We start from the raw sequence: 19,264 nt of genomic DNA, 5'->3' as shown, positions 1-19,264 counted from the left end.
TAATGCCGAGGTCAGAAAAACGTGGTTTTATACGTCCAGTGCTCCATAAGTATCCATGGCGTAGTATAATTGGTTAGGCACAGGGGCAACTTTACCTTATTACCTTATTTATAATGTCATCGAATGAACTAACTTCATGGAGCTGAGCCTTTCTTGAAAAGCCGACAATTGTGCAGTTACTCAAGAATCCCCAAATATTTTGTGGAACCCGAGGGTTAATTACCGTGTTCACAAGAGCCATCTACTGGTCCCTATCCTGAACCGGATGAATCCAATCCATACCATTCCATTCTATCCCTCTAAGATCCATTTTAACATTGTCTACCCACCTACGCCTTGGTCTTCCTAGTGGTCGCTTTCCTTCTGGCTTTCCCGCCAATATCCTATAGGTATTCCTCCTCTCCCTCATTCGTGCTACATGCCCAGACCATCTCATCCTCCTTCACTTGATCATTCTAATTATACTTGGAGAAGAGTACAAGTTATGAAGCTCCTCATTATGCAGTTTTCTCCAACCTCCTGTCACTTCATCTCTCTTAGGTCCAAATATTCTCCTCAGCACCCTGTTCTCAAACACCCTCAGTCTATGTTCCTCCCTTAATGTCAGACACGAAATTTTACACCCACACAGAACCACAGGCAAAATTACAATTTTACGTATTCTAATATTTACATTTTCAGACAGCAGACGAAGAGTCCATTACATCATAACATTTTTTGGCTTAAAGAATCCGAGAGGGAAGAAATATTCTGCTTTACTGTTGAAAAACTGTTATACTGTAACAACATACAAACGAATATGAGAACAGAATATAGTAATTTTCTGACGATGACTTCACAATCTACGTCACTACCAGCTGGCGATCCACACCCAAAAATATTTCAGACACGTTAGAAATACAAGTAAATCCTAAACGTTTTTGACGATGGTATATAACAATCAGAATTACTGGGGTTTGGGACTTTGTCCAAAGTTCGTTTTCCTAAAAACCAGAGAACACAACGTTTCGGAAACTGCGTCTCTTTCCTTTCTCACTTGGTCTAGTAACTGAGATTTTCTCTTTCTAAGGGGCCCAGCAGAGTAGATGTCTCTGTCCACTCACCTGAGGACGGAAACGCATCCAGTTACCGAAACACTGTGTTCTGTAGTTTTTAGAATACTGAACGATGGACAAAGGCTACAAGTCGAGTAGCTCTGAATACTATAAATATATTTCGATACAGATCGAGGGCAAATGTCATTACGAGAAATATCCCTCTCTCTATATATATGTAGGCTATATAACAAGCCGTGAAGGCCCATAGGGCTGTGAGACGTCGAGGCTCCCACATTTTCTAGACGTTCGGCACACAGATGGCGGTAAGTTTGTCAGCCTTACGCACCGGCCGTCATTTACCCCCAAGTAGATTTTGGTACTCACTTCGGTTAGAGGCTGAGTCGACCCCAGGATCACTGTGCGTCTGGAAAGATTAGGTAAATAGAAACTCATTGAACTCATTGGGAATCAAACCCGTGACCTCCAACAATATAGCACATTGCTAAACCAACTACGTTACCGCTTGCCCCATCGTCACATGGGCTAAAACATAAAGCAAAGGAGGTTATTGGCATGGCTTTTCTCTCGTGAAGCCCAGTGCTGCACGCCAAGTTCTGGTTAACTTCTGGCACCGCTATACAACGTCCGTTGCGTTACGTCATTCAGATGTGGCATATAAAGATAGGTTATAAAAATGTTCATGCTGCCAAATATTGTAGTGTGTTACAGGAAGTTCTGTTATGTAGTTCTCAACCCACATCACCTTTTTTGTTTTTCGAATTTGTTTAACAGAGACAAATAAATATATGCACTCCAGGCATATGGAAGTGCTGTGGTCTCTCAAAGCACTGCGATTGCCATGGAATTTTAAAACAATATTAAAATAAAACCCAAAAATTTCGCCCCAATATTGACATAGAAGCTGGCTCTCACAATGGCAATACACGTACAAGAATACCGACCTGACGAATTACAAATCCTGCTTCGCTGTCCTTTCTCTGCTCATATCCTGAAACAGTCAACTTCCCATCGGTTTTCCTTCCTTCCAACTTATCTTTGACAGAAGACCGATTGGGCATTGCCTGGGAACCTTAACAGCCTTAAATTCGTCTATTTCCCCGTGATATTACAGCATTGACTCTAATCACTGCAGGTATTTTCTATTGATTTATTTAATTAAATCATCGAGAAATTTATTTATATTTGCCTATCAGTATTTGAAATTTAAAATTTATTGTGATTTGACGTCTGAAAACCTGAATAGTGGAGCCAGAGGAGACGTATATTGCTAGGCAACTGCTCGGTAAACAGGTTTCCGCGACAACGCCAAGTGTTGCTGAGAGACAATGTTTTATGTGGGTCCTTTCCGAGGCTATATAACGAAGAACCACGTAATGGCATCGCCATAGCCAGGCAGAGAAACATGAAAGGCGGGCTGGAAGAGGGTTCTCTCACCAATCCTTCTCTTCTTCCTTGTCTTCGTGCCTCAGAGACTCAAAACGTCCTGTTTAGATTACGGGCAAGCTGAAGCATATTGTGTGGGGCCCAAAACAGGCTTCAAGCTCATTCCTCTGCTGCCAGTCAGAGTATTTAATTAGTTTTCACCCAATGGCGCTGCTGTGAGTAGGGGACCACTCCTTGTGCCCGCCCACTCCTTCTTGGCGAAGACTCTGAAAAGGTCGCGCTTCAAGGAAAATAAATGGATTTATGCACTAGTTGGGCAAGTACACAACTTTCTTCCAACGTCATCGCTATCTTCTCTAGTAACGTTGCAGTTCTTCAGTCCCATATAAGAGCGTGCATAATTTGTACTTTTTAAACACTCACGAATCCAAAAATATTTGTAATATAGTATGTAGATCTTAATGAGATCACTATTGGTTTCCATCCCATACATTGAGCATATCTATAGGCGTTTTACATATTTCACTCTGAGGTGTACACAGTAAAACAGTCTATAATCTATATTTTGCCGATATGAATAAAAATTAAATCCTCCAAGCAAGTTTCGCGGTGTTGAATTTGTGTAAGTACAGGTTTCTCATACTTTCTGTAGATTCTGATGTTACCTTGGTAGTCTGTTTACTTCCAACTAATTTTATATCAATAAGTCGACATAAAATAGTCTAAGTAGCAGGTACGTAATCTCTAAATAATGCCACAGTATTATAATGGCGCCTATCGTTGAAGAACAGAGGTTGTAAAAACTGAAATGGAAAAGAAAACGGTCTACTGAAAAAGTTCTTTTAAAAAACCGGATGATTTTCTTGAAAGTCGTTGGGTGAAAATTCAACTACAGAACAGGAACAACCTCAGTATCCAACAGCGGGAAGAAGTGACATCTCCACACAAGACACAGCATATACAACAGACACTGCACTGCAGCTATCCACAACATTACAGAAAGAAATAAGAGAACATACAGAACTTGGCATCACTTGCACGCGAGCAATCGCCCGCATATCATATACGTAACGGACTAAAAACAACGCCGGCTCCAAAGATAAAAAATACCCTCTACTCTACGAAATATCACCATGAACATTTACTTAACTTCAAATAATTCCAGTGTTTAAATAAATTGAAATTAATTAATAAATAATTAAATGCATATTTTAATATTTTGACAGAGATTTGAAACGATGTGTTGACTTTTCAACTTTTATTATTATTATTATTATTATTATTATTATTATTATTGTTTTGCAACATAAGAAGACGTAGAAATTGGTTTTTAAATTAACATTAATATAATTGCTAATATGGATCCATATTCGAAACAGAATTCAGTAACGAGTGTTATATTGCGAAAACTACCTGATAAAGATCCAGCTGGATCGAAACATGTAGCAGACAACAGAATAATAAACAATACCCATATGGCAATTTTGATTTATTTGTTTAATTGGAGTTTGCTGTTGGTGGCTTAGTAATAAATATTATACTACTCTACATATCAAAACAAACAGTTTCCCATATAGGACTAAGATAATCTAACGAACAAGAAAAAAGTACTATGTAAAGGTAAAAAATAAGTAAAGTTGTCCCTATGTTTAATTAATTAAGAACTACGCCAAGAAGACGCTTCTACTACAGCTAAAGGAACAATTGTCCTTGTGCTTAATTAACTAATATGCCATGAATATATACGGGGGAGTGGAGGTATAACTCCACCATTCTTGACCTTTACACTGGATGGAGTCGAGTGTTCCGCTTTACCCAAAGAGAATAAATAATAACAAATAAATATAGAATTTCTTTATTATTTTGTATGATAATGAACTTTAACTTATATAAATGTGCTATGAGAATTCAACGAATATACAAACAAACTCCGTGGTTTTAGTCCGCAAGCGAACTATACCGACCGAGCGATCGCCGCTTGTCGGCGAAGTTAGTTCCAACTTTATCGGGTAGAGGGTGTCTTGTGGTCAGAGCAACGAATGCCCACGGCCGTTAATCTCGGTTTTGTAGGCCGAATATAGGGATGGAACTAAAAGCTAAGTAACAAAGAATAAGGAAAGGAAATTGAATGAGTGTGAGGGTAAGTTATGTTGAGATGACTTACAAAAATGCCCGATCTTCTGAGTAAAATAGGCACCAAATGAGTAGGGAGGTATTTTGGTAAACACGAATTCCTGTGTTGATAATGTAACTGAAATTGTGTGTGTGTGTGTGTGTGTGGATAAGAGAACGTCAGTTCTTCAGTTGCCATCACGCAACAGTTCACCTCTCTATGAGGACTTCCTGTAGTTCTGTTCTGCCCTCAGGTTGCAGGAAAGCGGGAGCCGGAACAGGAAGCACAGGCCCAGGCATGGATTGAGACCGTAGTGGGGGAGCGCTTCCGCCCCGGAGTCCCATATGAGGATGTGCTGAGGGACGGCATTATCTTATGCAAACTGATGAACAAGTTGCAGCCAGGCATAATCACCAAAATAAATACTTCTGGCGGCGATTACAAGATGATGGACAACCTGAACCAGTAAGTTTTACCCACAGTTTTAGCCTGCTTCACACGAGACTCAGCTTCAGCCAAATCGGATTGCATGAGTAGGGCATATAGCATGCATGAGAGAGAAGAGGAATGCGTAGAGAGTTTTGGTGGGGACGCCAGAAGGAAAGAGACCACTAGTAAGAACTAGACATAGGTGAGAGTATAATATTATCACGTGTATGTGTGACTATAGACGGGGTTTGGTTCCGAGAACGGATGTATTGACCACTTATACACACTACTCGTAAGTGCAAGTAATTAAAGCACCACAATTCCACTTTTGCCCAGTTTCAGACAACACTTTTTCGGTTCCACAGATTCTTAGATAATTTGAAACGTGAACATATACAGGATATGTACGTATATATATAGTAAAGTAAAGGTATCCCTGTAGTAGGCCGTGGAGGCCCATAGGGTTGTGAGACGTCGAGGCTTCCACATTTCCTAAATAATCGGCTCACAGATGGCAGTGATGTTGTCAGCCTTACGCGCCGGCTGTCCTTCACCCCCAAGAATATTCCAAGAATATTCCTGGTACTCATTTCTGTTAGAGGCTGAGTTTTGGAGGTTCGCGATNACTCTCTCGTAACATGGAAGGGGTTAAGGATGTCCCAATGTATGACGCATGCTTGAAGAGTACCATCAACTTTTGCAGGTTCCAGAAAGCCTGTATTGCTTATGGCGTCCCCGATGTGGACTTGTTTCAAACTGTGGACTTGTGGGACCGGAAGAACATTGCCCAAGTCACAATGACCATCTTCGCCATTGGCAGAACAGTAAGTGAACATCTGTTTCCTAAAGAGCTACATTTAGATTTCCCTCAGTGTCTTAGGCGTTTGTTTATTGTCTTTTGTTCCGCATTCTACATTTTGCTCAACAGTCAAACTTTTCCTTAGGCCTGTACTTTCCTTTCTGTCTTAAAGAAACAGAAGGATAAAGTTGTCTCTGTGCTTAACTAATTAAGATCTACTCCATGAAGGCGTATGGGGTAGTGGATGTATGGATCCACATTGACTTGACCTCAGCACTAGTTGGAGGTGAGAAACATAACTTTATATTATTTCATGTTCGGGGGGGGGCAAACCAGCCATACTGGTGTAGTGAAACCGCTCTAGAATTATTTAGAGACTTTTCAGTTTGAATCTTTTCCGGGTTACAGACAGTTCTGGTAAAGTTTTCATCGCTTTACTGAGCCTCGTCGGATAACCGCTGCTATAAAGTGTCTCCACTTATCATGATCGCATCCTTCTTAATCCTTACCTATTTACCATTCATGACCAACTTTCCATGTCACAACTCAGTTGGTATAGCGACGGCTAAGGGATGGACGGCCGAGGTTCGATACCAGGCAAAGGCAAGAGATGTTCCTCTACTCCACAGCGTCCAGACGGGTTACGGGGTCTATCCAACCCCCTGTCCAAGAGGTACCGAGGGATTTTCATCGAGTTACAGCGGCCGGAACGTGAAGCTGACTGCGCACTTCCTGCAGTGCCGAGGTCAAGTATGATAGAGCTATATCTCCACTCCTTCATACTCGTATGTCTTCATGGCGTGGTGCTTAATTGATTAAGAGCAGGGAAAATTTTACCTTTTTCTTATTACTGTTTTTACTATACACACATAAGCTCTGCAGTTGAAACGGGATCGATAACCGTTGCCATATATTTTCGATAAAGGGCACACAGTAGCGTACTTGGTTGAGACACTATGCCATAAGCCGGAAAGTTACGGGTTCGATTTCCAATGAAGTCATTAAATTTCTTCAATTTACCTGGTCCTTTCAGCTGCACTATGGACCTGGGGTCGACTCAGCATCTAACAGAAATGAATACCATGAATCTTCCTGGGGTTAAAGGGCGGCCTCCGCGTAAGACTGACAACCTCACCGCCATGTGTGAGTCGATTGTCTAGAAACTGTGGGAACCTCGACTACTCACAACCCTATGGGCCACCACGGCCTACTACAGGGACAGCTTTACCTTTTACTATATATATTTTTTCGGCACAGGCAGAGTTGATAATAGCCAACTAAAACTCGTATTGATGAAAGACGTAGGAATCAATGGCTATTCATGATGTTTTTGGCCCGTTTAGTTACTGGATCTTGTTGCAGGCATACAAGCACCCCGAGTGGCGCGGACCCTGGCTGGGACCAAAACCTTCCGAAGAGAACCGGAGAGATTGGAGTGAGGAGCAACTCCGAGCCGGCGAGACGATGATTGGGCTCCAGGCCGGTTCCAACAAAGGCGCCACCCAAGCCGGCCAGAGCTTCGGTGCCACCAGGAAGATTCTGTTGGGGAAATAAATCCGTACACTGTAATTAACAAGAAATGATAACGGCTTGGGGTTGCAGGACTATACATGTCGTCTAAAAGTGACTATGTGACTAACATCCTACGCTACTCTTAACTCATTATTACGTCATACATGAGTCAGATTTCTAATAGATCTTATTTTGTATCCGTTTAGTGTTTCCGTAAATAGTTTCAAATTTATATTACTTGTATAGTGGCCATCTTCACAGCAATTTACTTAACGATAAACATAAAGCAGAAAAAATCAGTAAAACACTGGGGTCGTGGGTTCAAATCCCACTCAAGGCTTGGATGTCTGTTTGCATTTATTCTATATCTGTGTTAGGTAGCTGCCTTGCGACGGGCTGATCCCCCGTCCAAGGAGTCCTACCGACTGTCTTAGATTAAGAAACTGAAGTGAAACAAAGCGTTTCACGGATGCCCTATGCTTCAAGTGGGAGCAACAGGAATAAGAAGAAGACACTATACCACGATATGGCGATACGTGTTATATGTGGTAGAATATAATCACAATGAAGCAATACTGACACCTTTTTCTGTTTGTCTTTTCTTCCGTTAAGAAAATTGTTGTGTGAACGGCCGCTATGTGCCGTGAATGCATAACAAAACAGAAGGCAGAGAATAAAGGTAAAGCCAAAATTAATTGTTTATTAAGTGGTTTATTTAACCCTTTAAAGCACGAAATCCCTTCAAACATAATTTCAAAGCTGATTTCCCATTTCACAGAAACCTGTGTGCCCATTTATCGGAGCGAACAAAGAATTCGAGATCCGCTCTATAGGATTTCATATTATACTAGGGAGTTCTGTAATAAAAATAGAGGGAGTACCGTCACTCTCTCTCTCTCTCTCACGTAAGCCATTTTATTTGTAAGCGCCAAAATGAGGGTGCAACGCTGCAAGTGTTTTACTGAAATTTGTGGAGATATTTTAATTGTTACAACTATTGTGTTTCTGGATATTATCTATCCTCCCGTTTTTATTTAAGACACAATGTTTAGGGGACTGGATTCTGTCTCCGTCTTCAGGTGGAACCCACTCAGTTGGGTCCGGTCAGTAGAGCTAGACACATGCACCAACAGAAGACTGGGTATACAAACCAAGCACAGCACAAACCATCAGCGGGAGTTAAGACAAACATTAAAAATAAAAAAAGAAATCCACATATATGAGGCATAGCACCAGAGACTATCAGAATAGATGTCTTCACTAGAGATATACATTTTCTGTATGTTACCAACATAGAAAACACAATTATCCCGCTGAATCTACACTGGACGGAGTTAAAGTTTTTAATGTTTGTCTTAACTGTGGCATATGGTTTCTATTGTGATTGATTTGTATACCTTATATTATTTCGGCGAGGGTGTCCCGAGCGTCCCGAGGCAGGGACTAGCTCTATCGATTGGCCGAACTGAGTAGCTTTCACTTGAAGATGGCGACCGAATCTAGTTTCTGAAACATCGTGTTGTAAATGAAAACAAGACGACGGATAATGTCCAGAAAAACAACAGTTGTATTATGCACATAGGTTAGATTGGAAGTTTTCACGGCGGTGACTATGAAGAATGCCGTCTCCTGGGATGTGGAGCCGTGTAGATCTTGTGTGAACCGACGTTTCGGACGAACGTATCGCATCCATCTGCTCACGCCAGTTAGCCGCCAGTTAGGCGATACTTTCCTCCGAAAAGTCTGTTCACACAAGATCTACGCGGCTTCACATCCTAGAAGACGGCATTCTTAATACGTAGTTGTATTAATATATCATTTTCATTTTCTTCTACATCTTATTTAAATTATTCTTATTATCGCATCCTTGCGTTTCTTCTCTTATTTCGAGCGTAATTCTCTAACTATATTTCAAACCAATAAATATCTCTGCACAGAAATTTCGGAGAGAAACTGAACTCACATATTCGCTACACAAATATTTCGTTAAGTCTTCCCATTTTCAAGCTTTAGCGTTGAATGAATGGCGTTCTTATGATGTGCCGGTATTCAGCAGTTGGGAATCTTTGAGACAGTAGCAGGGCTAACGTCCCAGAATTGTCACTCCTTGTGCATATTTCCTAGCCTGTTTATATTCTGATACACAGTAAGCCTGCGCATTAGGTCCCCTGGCTTGTTCCCATTGAGAATGAACCTGAAAATATCAATCCTACAGGCAGTTCATAGGTTCCCTTGGGCGGGGGATCAGCCTGTTGCAAGGCTGCTACCTACATAGAACAACACAAAGATAGAAGAAACGCAGACATACATCATGCCTCGAGTTGGATTCGATCCACGATCTTGGTGTCTTAGCTGAAGAAGAAATATCACGCCTTAGACTGCACGGCCACTGTGGTTGGTAACATTGTAATCCTAAAATATATATAGGCCTCACTGTTATGTCCTATATCTGGATAAACTTGAAGAGTTTAATAGGTGTTCTAGAGCGTATGGCATACATGCCTATTGTTTTACTGAATGAACACACTGCAGTACACAGCACACAGCACACAGGAACATATCAAACCGTAAGCCATACAACCTCAAGCTGACGTCTCCCATCTTCGGGATGAATTAACAAGGACGAGTTCAGCATTTTATATCAAATATTTTAATATTTTAGCGTTTTAACTTAAAAATAGGTTCGGATGAAAAGTGAGAACTTGAGAGTGTACTCAACTATCTTAGCATGTTTTGTGCTTTTACACGTCAACATATCGTAGCAGCGTCCACACGACAAACATAATTGTGAACAAAAAAGAGAGACAGTGTTTCCATAATTATAGCAAGTGCCTCTGATGATGGTTGTGTCAAACCGAAACATGTAAGGCAGAAATAATAATAAAAAGTGACCTACAAATTGTTACACTCGACGGACTTTCTATTAACTTTGTGATTATACATTCATTTTATAAAAGCCTATTCAGTTGTGCCCAACAAATATAGCTCTATCAACTGGACCCAAATGAGTAGGTTCTTACCTAAGGACGGAGATAGAATCTAGTCTCCGAAACGATTTGTTTTAAATAAAAGGAATAGGACAATGGATAATGCCCCGAAACTCAATTATTATAATATCATCCCAAGGTCATTAATCAAGTTTATGTTCAGACAGCCGCATTCTCGTGATGTTAACCGGCTTGCAGTCACTTCGAAATAGCCCCAGCAAAAGTAATTGCCGGTTCTTACTGTTTACGTAAGATGATCCTGACTGCCCAGAGGCCTGTTACAGTTAGTTAACCTCATGCTGCAGAGATCGTCTCGAGTTGCTAACCTCTTCAGTATATTCTCAGCATCTTTTGGATTTCGAAGGTTCATTACCATGTAAGATTTGAGCCTTTCACGGCGGTGAATATGAAGAAAGCAGTCTTCTAGGATTTGGCACCGTGTATATGTGGTGTTAACCGACGTTTCGGAGGAACGTATCGCCTCCATCTTCAGGGTAGAAGGAAAAATATAAGTAATCCGAAAGCGAAGAGACTGTGAGAACCGGTAAAAGCAGCTAGGAGGCTGCACGAGCCCCAGAGTCTGTATCGACGCCGTGGAAAAGAGAAAAATGTTGCACTGCCGGAAATCGAACTCAGGTCGTCCAGCCCGTAGCCTGTCACTGTACCGACTGAGCTATTTCGACTCTCTGTAAGGTAGGAACTGAATTTTTAAGCAACTTATTATTTATATGTATCGAATGTTAAGGAAATGATGTTTGAGTGCGTGAATACTAGATTATTTAGCACATGAAAATGACCGTGTGGCCGACTTTGCATAGAGCGTAACAATCCTTCAGGCGTAGCAAACAGGTAAAGCTATTTCTGTAACTGGTCGCGAAGCCTCATGGGCTACACATTTTCTCTAGACAGTCGGCTCACATAGGGAGGTTAGGTTGTCAGCCTTACGCGCTTTACTCCCCAGGAAAATTATTTAATTAATTCCTGCTACTCATTTCTGTTAGAGACTGAGTCGACCCCAGGGCCATAGTGCGGATAGAAGGATCAGTTAAATTGAAAATATCCACCTCATCGGGACTCGAACCCGCCTCAACCTTCGAGGCTACCGCGACAGACACAGTAAATGACGGAATATATTGACTAGCTGATTAACTGTCAGCTTCTCAATATGGCATCTGTTCCACGTCATAAAGTTTATTGGTTGGTGAGCTGGTTTAGGTAGACATGAAAGCACACACAAAATCTGAGTTTCAATATCGTGCGTTAACTCGTGCAAACCCTGACATCAGTTTTACGAAATAGGCCCAGATTCATAATTCACAGCTTCGCGGGTATTCATATGGTTACGAAGTGCCTACTGACACGGAGTCTGTAAGCTCATTACAGTGTTCACAAAAACATGCTCCAGTTGAATCCAGTCTAATCCAGTCGCGTGGCCGCGCCATAGCTCAAGCGGTTAGTCGCTGGCTTCCCACCGCGGCCGCTTGGGTTCGATCACGGGTCTGGTCAAGTGGGATTTGTGGTGGACAAAGTGGCGCTGAGGCAGGTTTTCTCCGAGTACTTCGGTTTCCCCTGACAATCTTCATCCCACCAATTGCTCCACAATCACCCTCAGCTATCATATGGGGCTGGTACAATAGGCCAGAAGTGGCCGCAGTACAAGGGACTAGTCCCACCCCACCAAGTAATAAAAAAAAATAATAATCCAGTCGCATCTTATTTCACTGTCTTCCGCTTTAATGTTAAATTACCTTGGCATCTACTATCTAGATGTTCCTTGTTATTGAACCAAAATTTTGTAAGCATTTATCGTATTTCCATACGCGCTGCATGTCTTGATTTACTTAGAAACTCAAATTATGAAAGAGCATGATAAATATGCACGGAAGTCCGAGGGACGGCTCTGGGTTATGTCGGATTTAAGCTTCTCATGCCGCAGAATATGCAGAGAGCAATCCTGTGCCATGTGACGCCGTGTAGTCCGATAGAATTCATCGCTTCTTACTTGGCATACTCTTTGACCATGAAGATGGAGTCAGATCTTTCCTATGTAACGTCGGTGAACTTCTACACGGTGTCACATCCCAGAAAATAACACTCTTAAATCATTGTCACTTTAATTTAGTTCTGCCTTCCTACACAGCATTATTTTTATTCAGTCACTCACTGAGAACTTCTGCGATGTTAGAAAATTTTGAGCAGAAACTTGGCAACATGTAATATGGCGACCTAGCCCTCCGACATTATCGCATATCGACTCTTACCTCTTCACTTTGAATGTTCTCCTATGCATTATATCGTATGTTTCAAGACATCGTTGCCTCTTGTCCCATGTACATGGCGTTTAGGAGCTACGTACGCCAGTTTCGTACACAAGGTAAGAAAGACGTCATTTCCTGTACGGAATTCTTTCTAAACGCCCAGTAATTATCACGATGTCCTAGAAACTGTGACATTTCACTTACAAGGAATCTGCAATTGCTCACTGTTGGAACAGGAAAGTACGTTGGGCTAACAGGTTACGAATGCACACCAGCCGTGCCCAGAACAAGCTGACGATACTTCTCGTCTGTCTGATATCCTGTTATCAATTCTCGATTCTTGGGCAACAATGGTACAGGAAGAAACCACATCATTACTGTCAGTACTAGAAAGTACCAAACCGTACATAAATTACTGAATTCATTCGTCTGTCGACACAAAATGGTGTGTTTTCTTCTCATAGAATCTTCAAATAGAAATTCTGTAACTAAAAGAGAGGGCGATTTCGTATCAAAACAGAAGAACTAACCCAACAAACAATAACAACAAATTTTGTTACAGTTTATTTTCTAGCTGATGTTACTGAAATCGTCTTAAGGTCTCTCCAAATAATGGCTTTCCGCGAGGAGCCGGGAGAGCTCAGTCGGTATAGTGACGGAATACGAGCTGGAAGGTCGGGTTTCGATTCCAGGTAGGAGCAAGACATTTTTCTCTACTCCACACCGTTCAATGAATACTGGGACTCTTTCCCCAGGCGTAAAGCGGACGGGGCATAAAGCTAACGGCTCACCTCCAACTAGTGCCGAGGTCAAGACTCCACTTTCCAGTACGTCTTCATGGCAGGGCGATTAATTAATTAATTAAGCCGAAAGATAATTTTGCTTCTTACCTTTACGGCCTTCCGAGCTGTAGCGCCGTGTAGTTCGGAGAGCTTTGCTTGCCGTCTACTTCTCGCTGGTTTCATGCTTGCCATTCTCTTCGATCCTGAAGATGGAAGCGATATGTGTCTGCAAAACATCGGGTTTCTCCCGAACTATTCGGCTCAGAAGACCGTGCACTTCGTAGTTACCTCTCTGAGAATTTCAAATCCAGCAATAAAATAAATAAATATATGATGACATGTTAAAGGAAATGTCGGCCTTTACAATATTTGAATTAGAAGTTTATAACGTGCTTCAGCGACATTCCGAGTCAACTCCCTGAAGGAGTGGTTATAGGCTGAACTGTCGGAGATCGATTCCTGGCAAGGGGCAGGGAATTTTCTGTTCACCCCCTTGTCGAAGACCAACCCAACCTCTTCTATACTCGGAAGTAAACGTACGGGCGCCTGAAATCAGCCACTCACTTTTATCTAGTGCCGAGGTAAACAGTGATTTGAGCTTAATTTTGAGTGTCCCATATGCGTGGTAAACTTTACCGTTTTGCATAATTGCCTACCAGTCATAACTAAATTGCTTAGTCGATATGTTTAGCCATCCACTGCGGAGTAACTTTTGTCAAGAAGGCCATGAATCACACGAGAAATGTGTATCAACATTTTGGTCAGAATGTCTCAAATAAGGAGACCAGTTAGAGAAACTAAGGTTTGTTAGGTTGGCATTGAAATGGATCTTAGGCTGGGAGGTAGGAACTTGATTCGGTTAGTCAGGGCATGGGGTAACATATATTTTTGCAAAGGCAGTAAAGAATCTTCTGGTTTATTAAGAGAAGAGGGCTATTTGCTGGTTGAGTAACTCAGCTTTTCATGAGGACTCATGCCATGGGACTGACTGACTGACTGATTGGTTGACTGTTCATTTACTGAAGTTATGTAGCAATGAGCAGTGGGATAAATTTGAGTGATTTGATTGGAAATGATATTGAAGCGAGAGATAATGATCTGTGATCGTATATTTAAAATTCTCTCCAAAAATTTGTTCAGAGAGACTGAGGAAAGTCACGAAATACCCCATTTTGGAAACCCATCTCCAGGGCCAGATTCAAACCCAAAATATCCTGGATACAAAGCAAGAGTCCGGCGTTCTGTAGGTGTAGTTTACCTGTGCTCAAATTTTGTGGTAATTATGAGACAATACCGAATTACTGGATTTTAAAACAAATTTTGTACACTGCCTTGTAAACAAATATTGTGGTAGTTTTACCAAATCAATGTACAACTTAGCATTAGTTAAAAGATATAATATTTATATCTATGACATGGTAATAGTAGTTTCCATATATGTTGATAATATCCTTCTGAAAAGAGTCGTTTTACCCGAAACAAGTGAAGGATGAAAAATTAAAAACACAACTTTTATCAGTCACACTGGACGGTGGTTAAAAATCTTATATAAAAAAGGTGATTTTTTCCCCTGTGCTTAATCAATTAAACACCACGCCACGAAGGCGTATGGGAGTAGAGGTATAGCAGCACCATTCTTGTCCTCGGCACTAGATGCAGGTGAGTGGTCAGCTTCACGCTCCAGCAGCCTTATCGCCTGACAGGAACCCGCTGTATCCATTAGAGACGAGGCTAGGTGGGCCCCGGAGTCGGTCTGGACTCTGCCGGGAATCGGACCCTGACTGTCCATATCGTAGCCCTTCACTATACCAACTGAGCTAACCCGGCTCATACTGCTACCAGAGTTAAATAAATAAAAGTATATTTAGGATTTACGGTTCTCACAGCGGTAGTTATGAAGGGTACTATCTTCTGGGACATAACATTGAGAGTCAACCGACGTTTCGGAGGAACATATCGCCTCCATCTTCAGGTTTATTCTTCGACCCTGAAGATGGAGGCGATATGTTCCTCCTAAACTTCGGTTGACTTTCAACGGATACACGGCCTTATGTGCCAGAAGATAGCGTTCTTCAATAAATATATACGTCAGCATAATGAGAACCTGAAGACGGGATTGAACGAATTCCCAAAACGTCTAAATTAGCTCTACACCTGAGACAATGGGCAGTTCTAGCAGACAGAGAGACATTTGGACAGCAGCGAACCTACGTTGCCACTGAGTCACATGGCGGGGGCAGCGCCTGTCACTGAACCGATCCAGTGACTCATTTCAGCCATCTCTAGGAAAACAGGAAATATCTGCAGGAGTCGCAGTAGGGCCTATAGCCTTGTGATTTATATCGGATGGTTTCAGTATCGCTAGAACATCTTGAGCGCGTGCGTTAACATGGCTAACAGACGCCATATTCACTGCTCCTGCAAAAACACGCGTAAGTTCCTCGTTTATACTGTTTTCTGATCTACTTTTCTCAGAACTGTTTGAGCTTCTGTTACTCTTGTTTGCATGTGCTTCTCAGGATAACTTATTTTAATCTACTAACATTAACTCGACCTCGATTCCTTGATTTTCGTTGTTGAAATTGAGTTTACAGACAACCAATGAATATGAACTGATTTACTTCAAATCTCTTATTGAACCAACATCTCTACTCCATCACCACTATCATTATTATTATTATTATTATTATTATTATCACACACCTAGCTAACCTGGACTGTTTGCCCACCTAGTCATCTCCGGCCATTAGGCTGGGTAACAGGGAGACAGAGACACCTAGGAAGTATATGCACACTTCCAACAGTAACCAGAGAAAGATGGGTATATAGGCATTATCCTTGTCCTTCGCATTGCGGTTGGTTATATCACGACACTGTCAACAGCTAGACTATACCTCCTCGGTTAGTAGGATAATAAATGGATGGTGCAAGTAAAGTTGTCTCTGTGCTTAACCAATTAACCACTACGCCACTAAGACGTATGTGGGAGTGGATGTATAGATCCTCATTTTCTTGAACTCGGTACTAGCTTCAAGCCTCCGCCGCTTTACCCCCTGGAAGAAGTCTCCGGTACCCATTAAATAGGAGGTTGGTTGGACCCCAGAGCTGGTCTGGATGACGTGGAGAAACGAGCATTCTTAACCCTACCGTGACTCGAACTCCGACCCCTCGATCGTCCAGCCCGTATCCAGTTGCTAACCTGATTGCGCTCTCCCGACTCCAAAATGAATGGTGTATTGGAAAGTGATGTAAACTACCAAAGAACTTCATTAGAATGGCTCCGATTCGAACAGAAAACCAATCAAATCTGAGTTGAGAGCATTACCACTGTGCAAACCTGCTCGGCCTTTACCCTTATCATTTGGTAGGCTCACGTAGGATTGCTGCCTAAGGCCTGAGTCACACACATGTACTGAAAGTTCAAGTATACTATGAAGTCTAAACTTTATAGGGACAAAATGAAAGTATAGAGACGGGTTAACGTAGTTGCTATGGGATTCTGACGATGGTGCATAACACACAAAGATGTTGGTTGGGTTTTCGGACTTTATCCACCGTCCTGGTTTTTTTTAAGATAACTAAGAAAAACACGACGTTTCGGAAACTGGATCTGTTTCCGTCCTCAGGTGAAGGAAAACACCTATTCTGTTGGGTCCCTTAGAAAGAGCTAGCCTCAATCACTGGTACTATATTAGAAAATGCAATTTAATGCGGCCTGCGGATTGATTCCTCACGCACGTGCTACCCGTCAGTGCTAAATCTCTGATTTAGATTTCAGTTTCTCCAGTGGCCAGACTCTTCAGACCTTCTGACGTCATGTGTATTTCTGTTCCTGTTTGTACAGTAAGGTGCTTTTCACATCTTCTGTTTTGACTAAAACACGAAGCACATCATTAAGGGTGAGGGCACACCAAGGAAACTGGCAACCGCAACCCAACCTCAATTTCCGAGAACTGTTATCAGACTGAGTTGAACACATGTTAGTGAATGGAGCAGCGGAAATTAAGGAAACGGCAACGCAACTCGTGGACAGACTGAGAAACTTAACTTCCAGTTAACGGAGCATGCTAGTCTTTTCACAATTGCGTTGCCATGTGGTTTCCTAGTGTCAGCTGTTCTACGTATAACGCGCGTCAATGATTCATTTGTTTCTTAAGAATGCACGAAAGGTTGACGAAGCTGCTAATTTTGTTTTTATGCAGTTAAATGAGCAAGAGCCTGGTATATAGACAAACGCCGCCCAGACTATGCTAGGCAGGGAACGAATTTGTCATGAGATGAAGGAGTCTGGATCCATGTTAAGTTCTTTCGAAACAATAAAAGTTTAAATTGTCATTTAAGAACTAATGCACCCAATATTTGCTTTTCCGGATATTGTATTTAAGCGTCTTGTTGCATTAATTTAAACTTTTGGACCAAACTTGAAGTGACACTAATTTTACGGCTGTGTCCTTGGAGAGTTATTTGGCGACTCCTTCAGCAGACTGACTGCTGTGAGACAAGAAGTCTTCACAGCTTCAGCTCGGCCTCCAAGTTACTACCCTAATTTCAGCGGACTGGAGCAATTTGAATTTAGGGAGTTTACTCCAGTTCTCACTGCTCCAATCAGCTTCTTATTTCAAGGAACTCTCACCCTTGATGACCTAACGCCCTTTTTGACAGTTGCTTGAAAAATTATACCAGTACCGCTCGTTGCGGGCCTTCCCAATTTTGACTCACGGGGCCAAAACCTGTCAAGTGTAACTTTACCAAAGGATCCCGCCGGTCAACTTTCGAACTGAATTTCCTGGAAAACTCTGCGGGGTGCTTCCTGCCTGGTCTTTGTAGCAGTGAAGCAGACCATGTTCTTGAAACAAAGAATCGGGCTGTCACCCTTCAGTGTTCCCTCATGTTGCGGTTACAGTACATCAGTACAATTTTATCTTTCTGCTATCTTTATATGTTCAGATGTTAATTTTATTGTACTTACGTGTTTTTATGTTGTTTACTTTGTTGTATATGTATCTAAAAATGTTGCCACAATGCAACAAGATGCTGAAATATAGTATTATGAATGTATAACTTAGTCATTCTTCTTTCACGTTGCATGGTTCGGCTGTACATGGACATCATCAGCTGTCTTCTCTCTTGCTAAAACTGTTGCACCGCATGTCAAAATCTCGTGTCGCGTATGAAGGCAATATTTCCTGATTTAAATAAATTGACCTTACTTCAAGCAAGCTAATTAACACCCCAATATTTTCCTTATGGTCGTCATCCTGTCTTCTCACGCCGTCTGAACCGGTCTCAACTACAACCCTATTATGACAGGATCAGTATTGTTATCTTCCCTTGCAGAGGGTAAGTGCACGAAATAAAAAAAAAGTTATGCATTACGTTGGACGAAGATACCCATTTAAGATGGTGTGAGCAATTAATCAAACATAAGTTTCCTCAGTGTGCGCCTGCTAATCTGGAAACGAGTTGCCTGCTTGAAATCGGTGACTTTTCTCGGAAATTGCAATTGTGTTGGAGTTGCCTGTTTCCTTTGTGTGCCCACTCCCTAATACGTCGAAATTTTACTGAAGTCTATCTCTCACTGGTAATATTCTCATGTAAATGATGTGTTTAGTTATCTAATAATTTGTAGGTAACGGCCAGCTGGTGTGTGGTACCATGTAGTTTCAAAGGCAGATATGCTTCAGAAAACCCCACTGCTTCCATCTTCAGGGTGAAGGAGCTTCCTTTGACGTCACAATCTTTCGCTTGTGTTTTAATTAATATGAATAACTGTTAAAAGCAGTGGAATTTAATTGATTAGTAGGTCACTTCAATTTAAAAGTTCCGCCACAGATTAATATCGAAATTTGTGCCATCTTTCATTCAAATTCTAACTTCATTGCGAAGGAGAGTCGCAAGTATTTAAGAGAACTGATGCTAGGGAGCAGCAGCTATGCACTGGTG

General features: G+C 41.7%; 1 protein-coding gene across 1 annotated transcript in view; it reads left to right on the top strand.

The window, feature by feature from the left end:
- The window catches only part of LOC111866349 (muscle-specific protein 20-like), a 49,131-nt gene extending 41,780 nt beyond the window's left edge, over positions 1-7,351 (top strand). The window contains exons 2-4 of the mRNA XM_023855214.2: positions 4,808-5,019; positions 5,687-5,807; positions 7,145-7,351. Coding sequence (XP_023710982.1) covers positions 4,808-5,019; positions 5,687-5,807; positions 7,145-7,336 — 525 coding nt within the window. The 3' untranslated portion in view covers positions 7,337-7,351. The remainder of the gene's footprint in view (positions 1-4,807; positions 5,020-5,686; positions 5,808-7,144) is intronic.
- The last annotated feature ends 11,913 nt before the right edge of the window (positions 7,352-19,264 follow it).

This window comes from Cryptotermes secundus, unplaced genomic scaffold (genome assembly GCF_002891405.2).
Source record: "Cryptotermes secundus unplaced genomic scaffold, Csec_1.0 scaffold96, whole genome shotgun sequence".
NCBI classification, from domain to species: Eukaryota; Metazoa; Arthropoda; class Insecta; order Blattodea; family Kalotermitidae; genus Cryptotermes; species Cryptotermes secundus.
The sequence above is the reverse complement of the archived record's forward strand: the minus strand, read 5'-3'. Positions and strand labels throughout refer to the sequence as shown.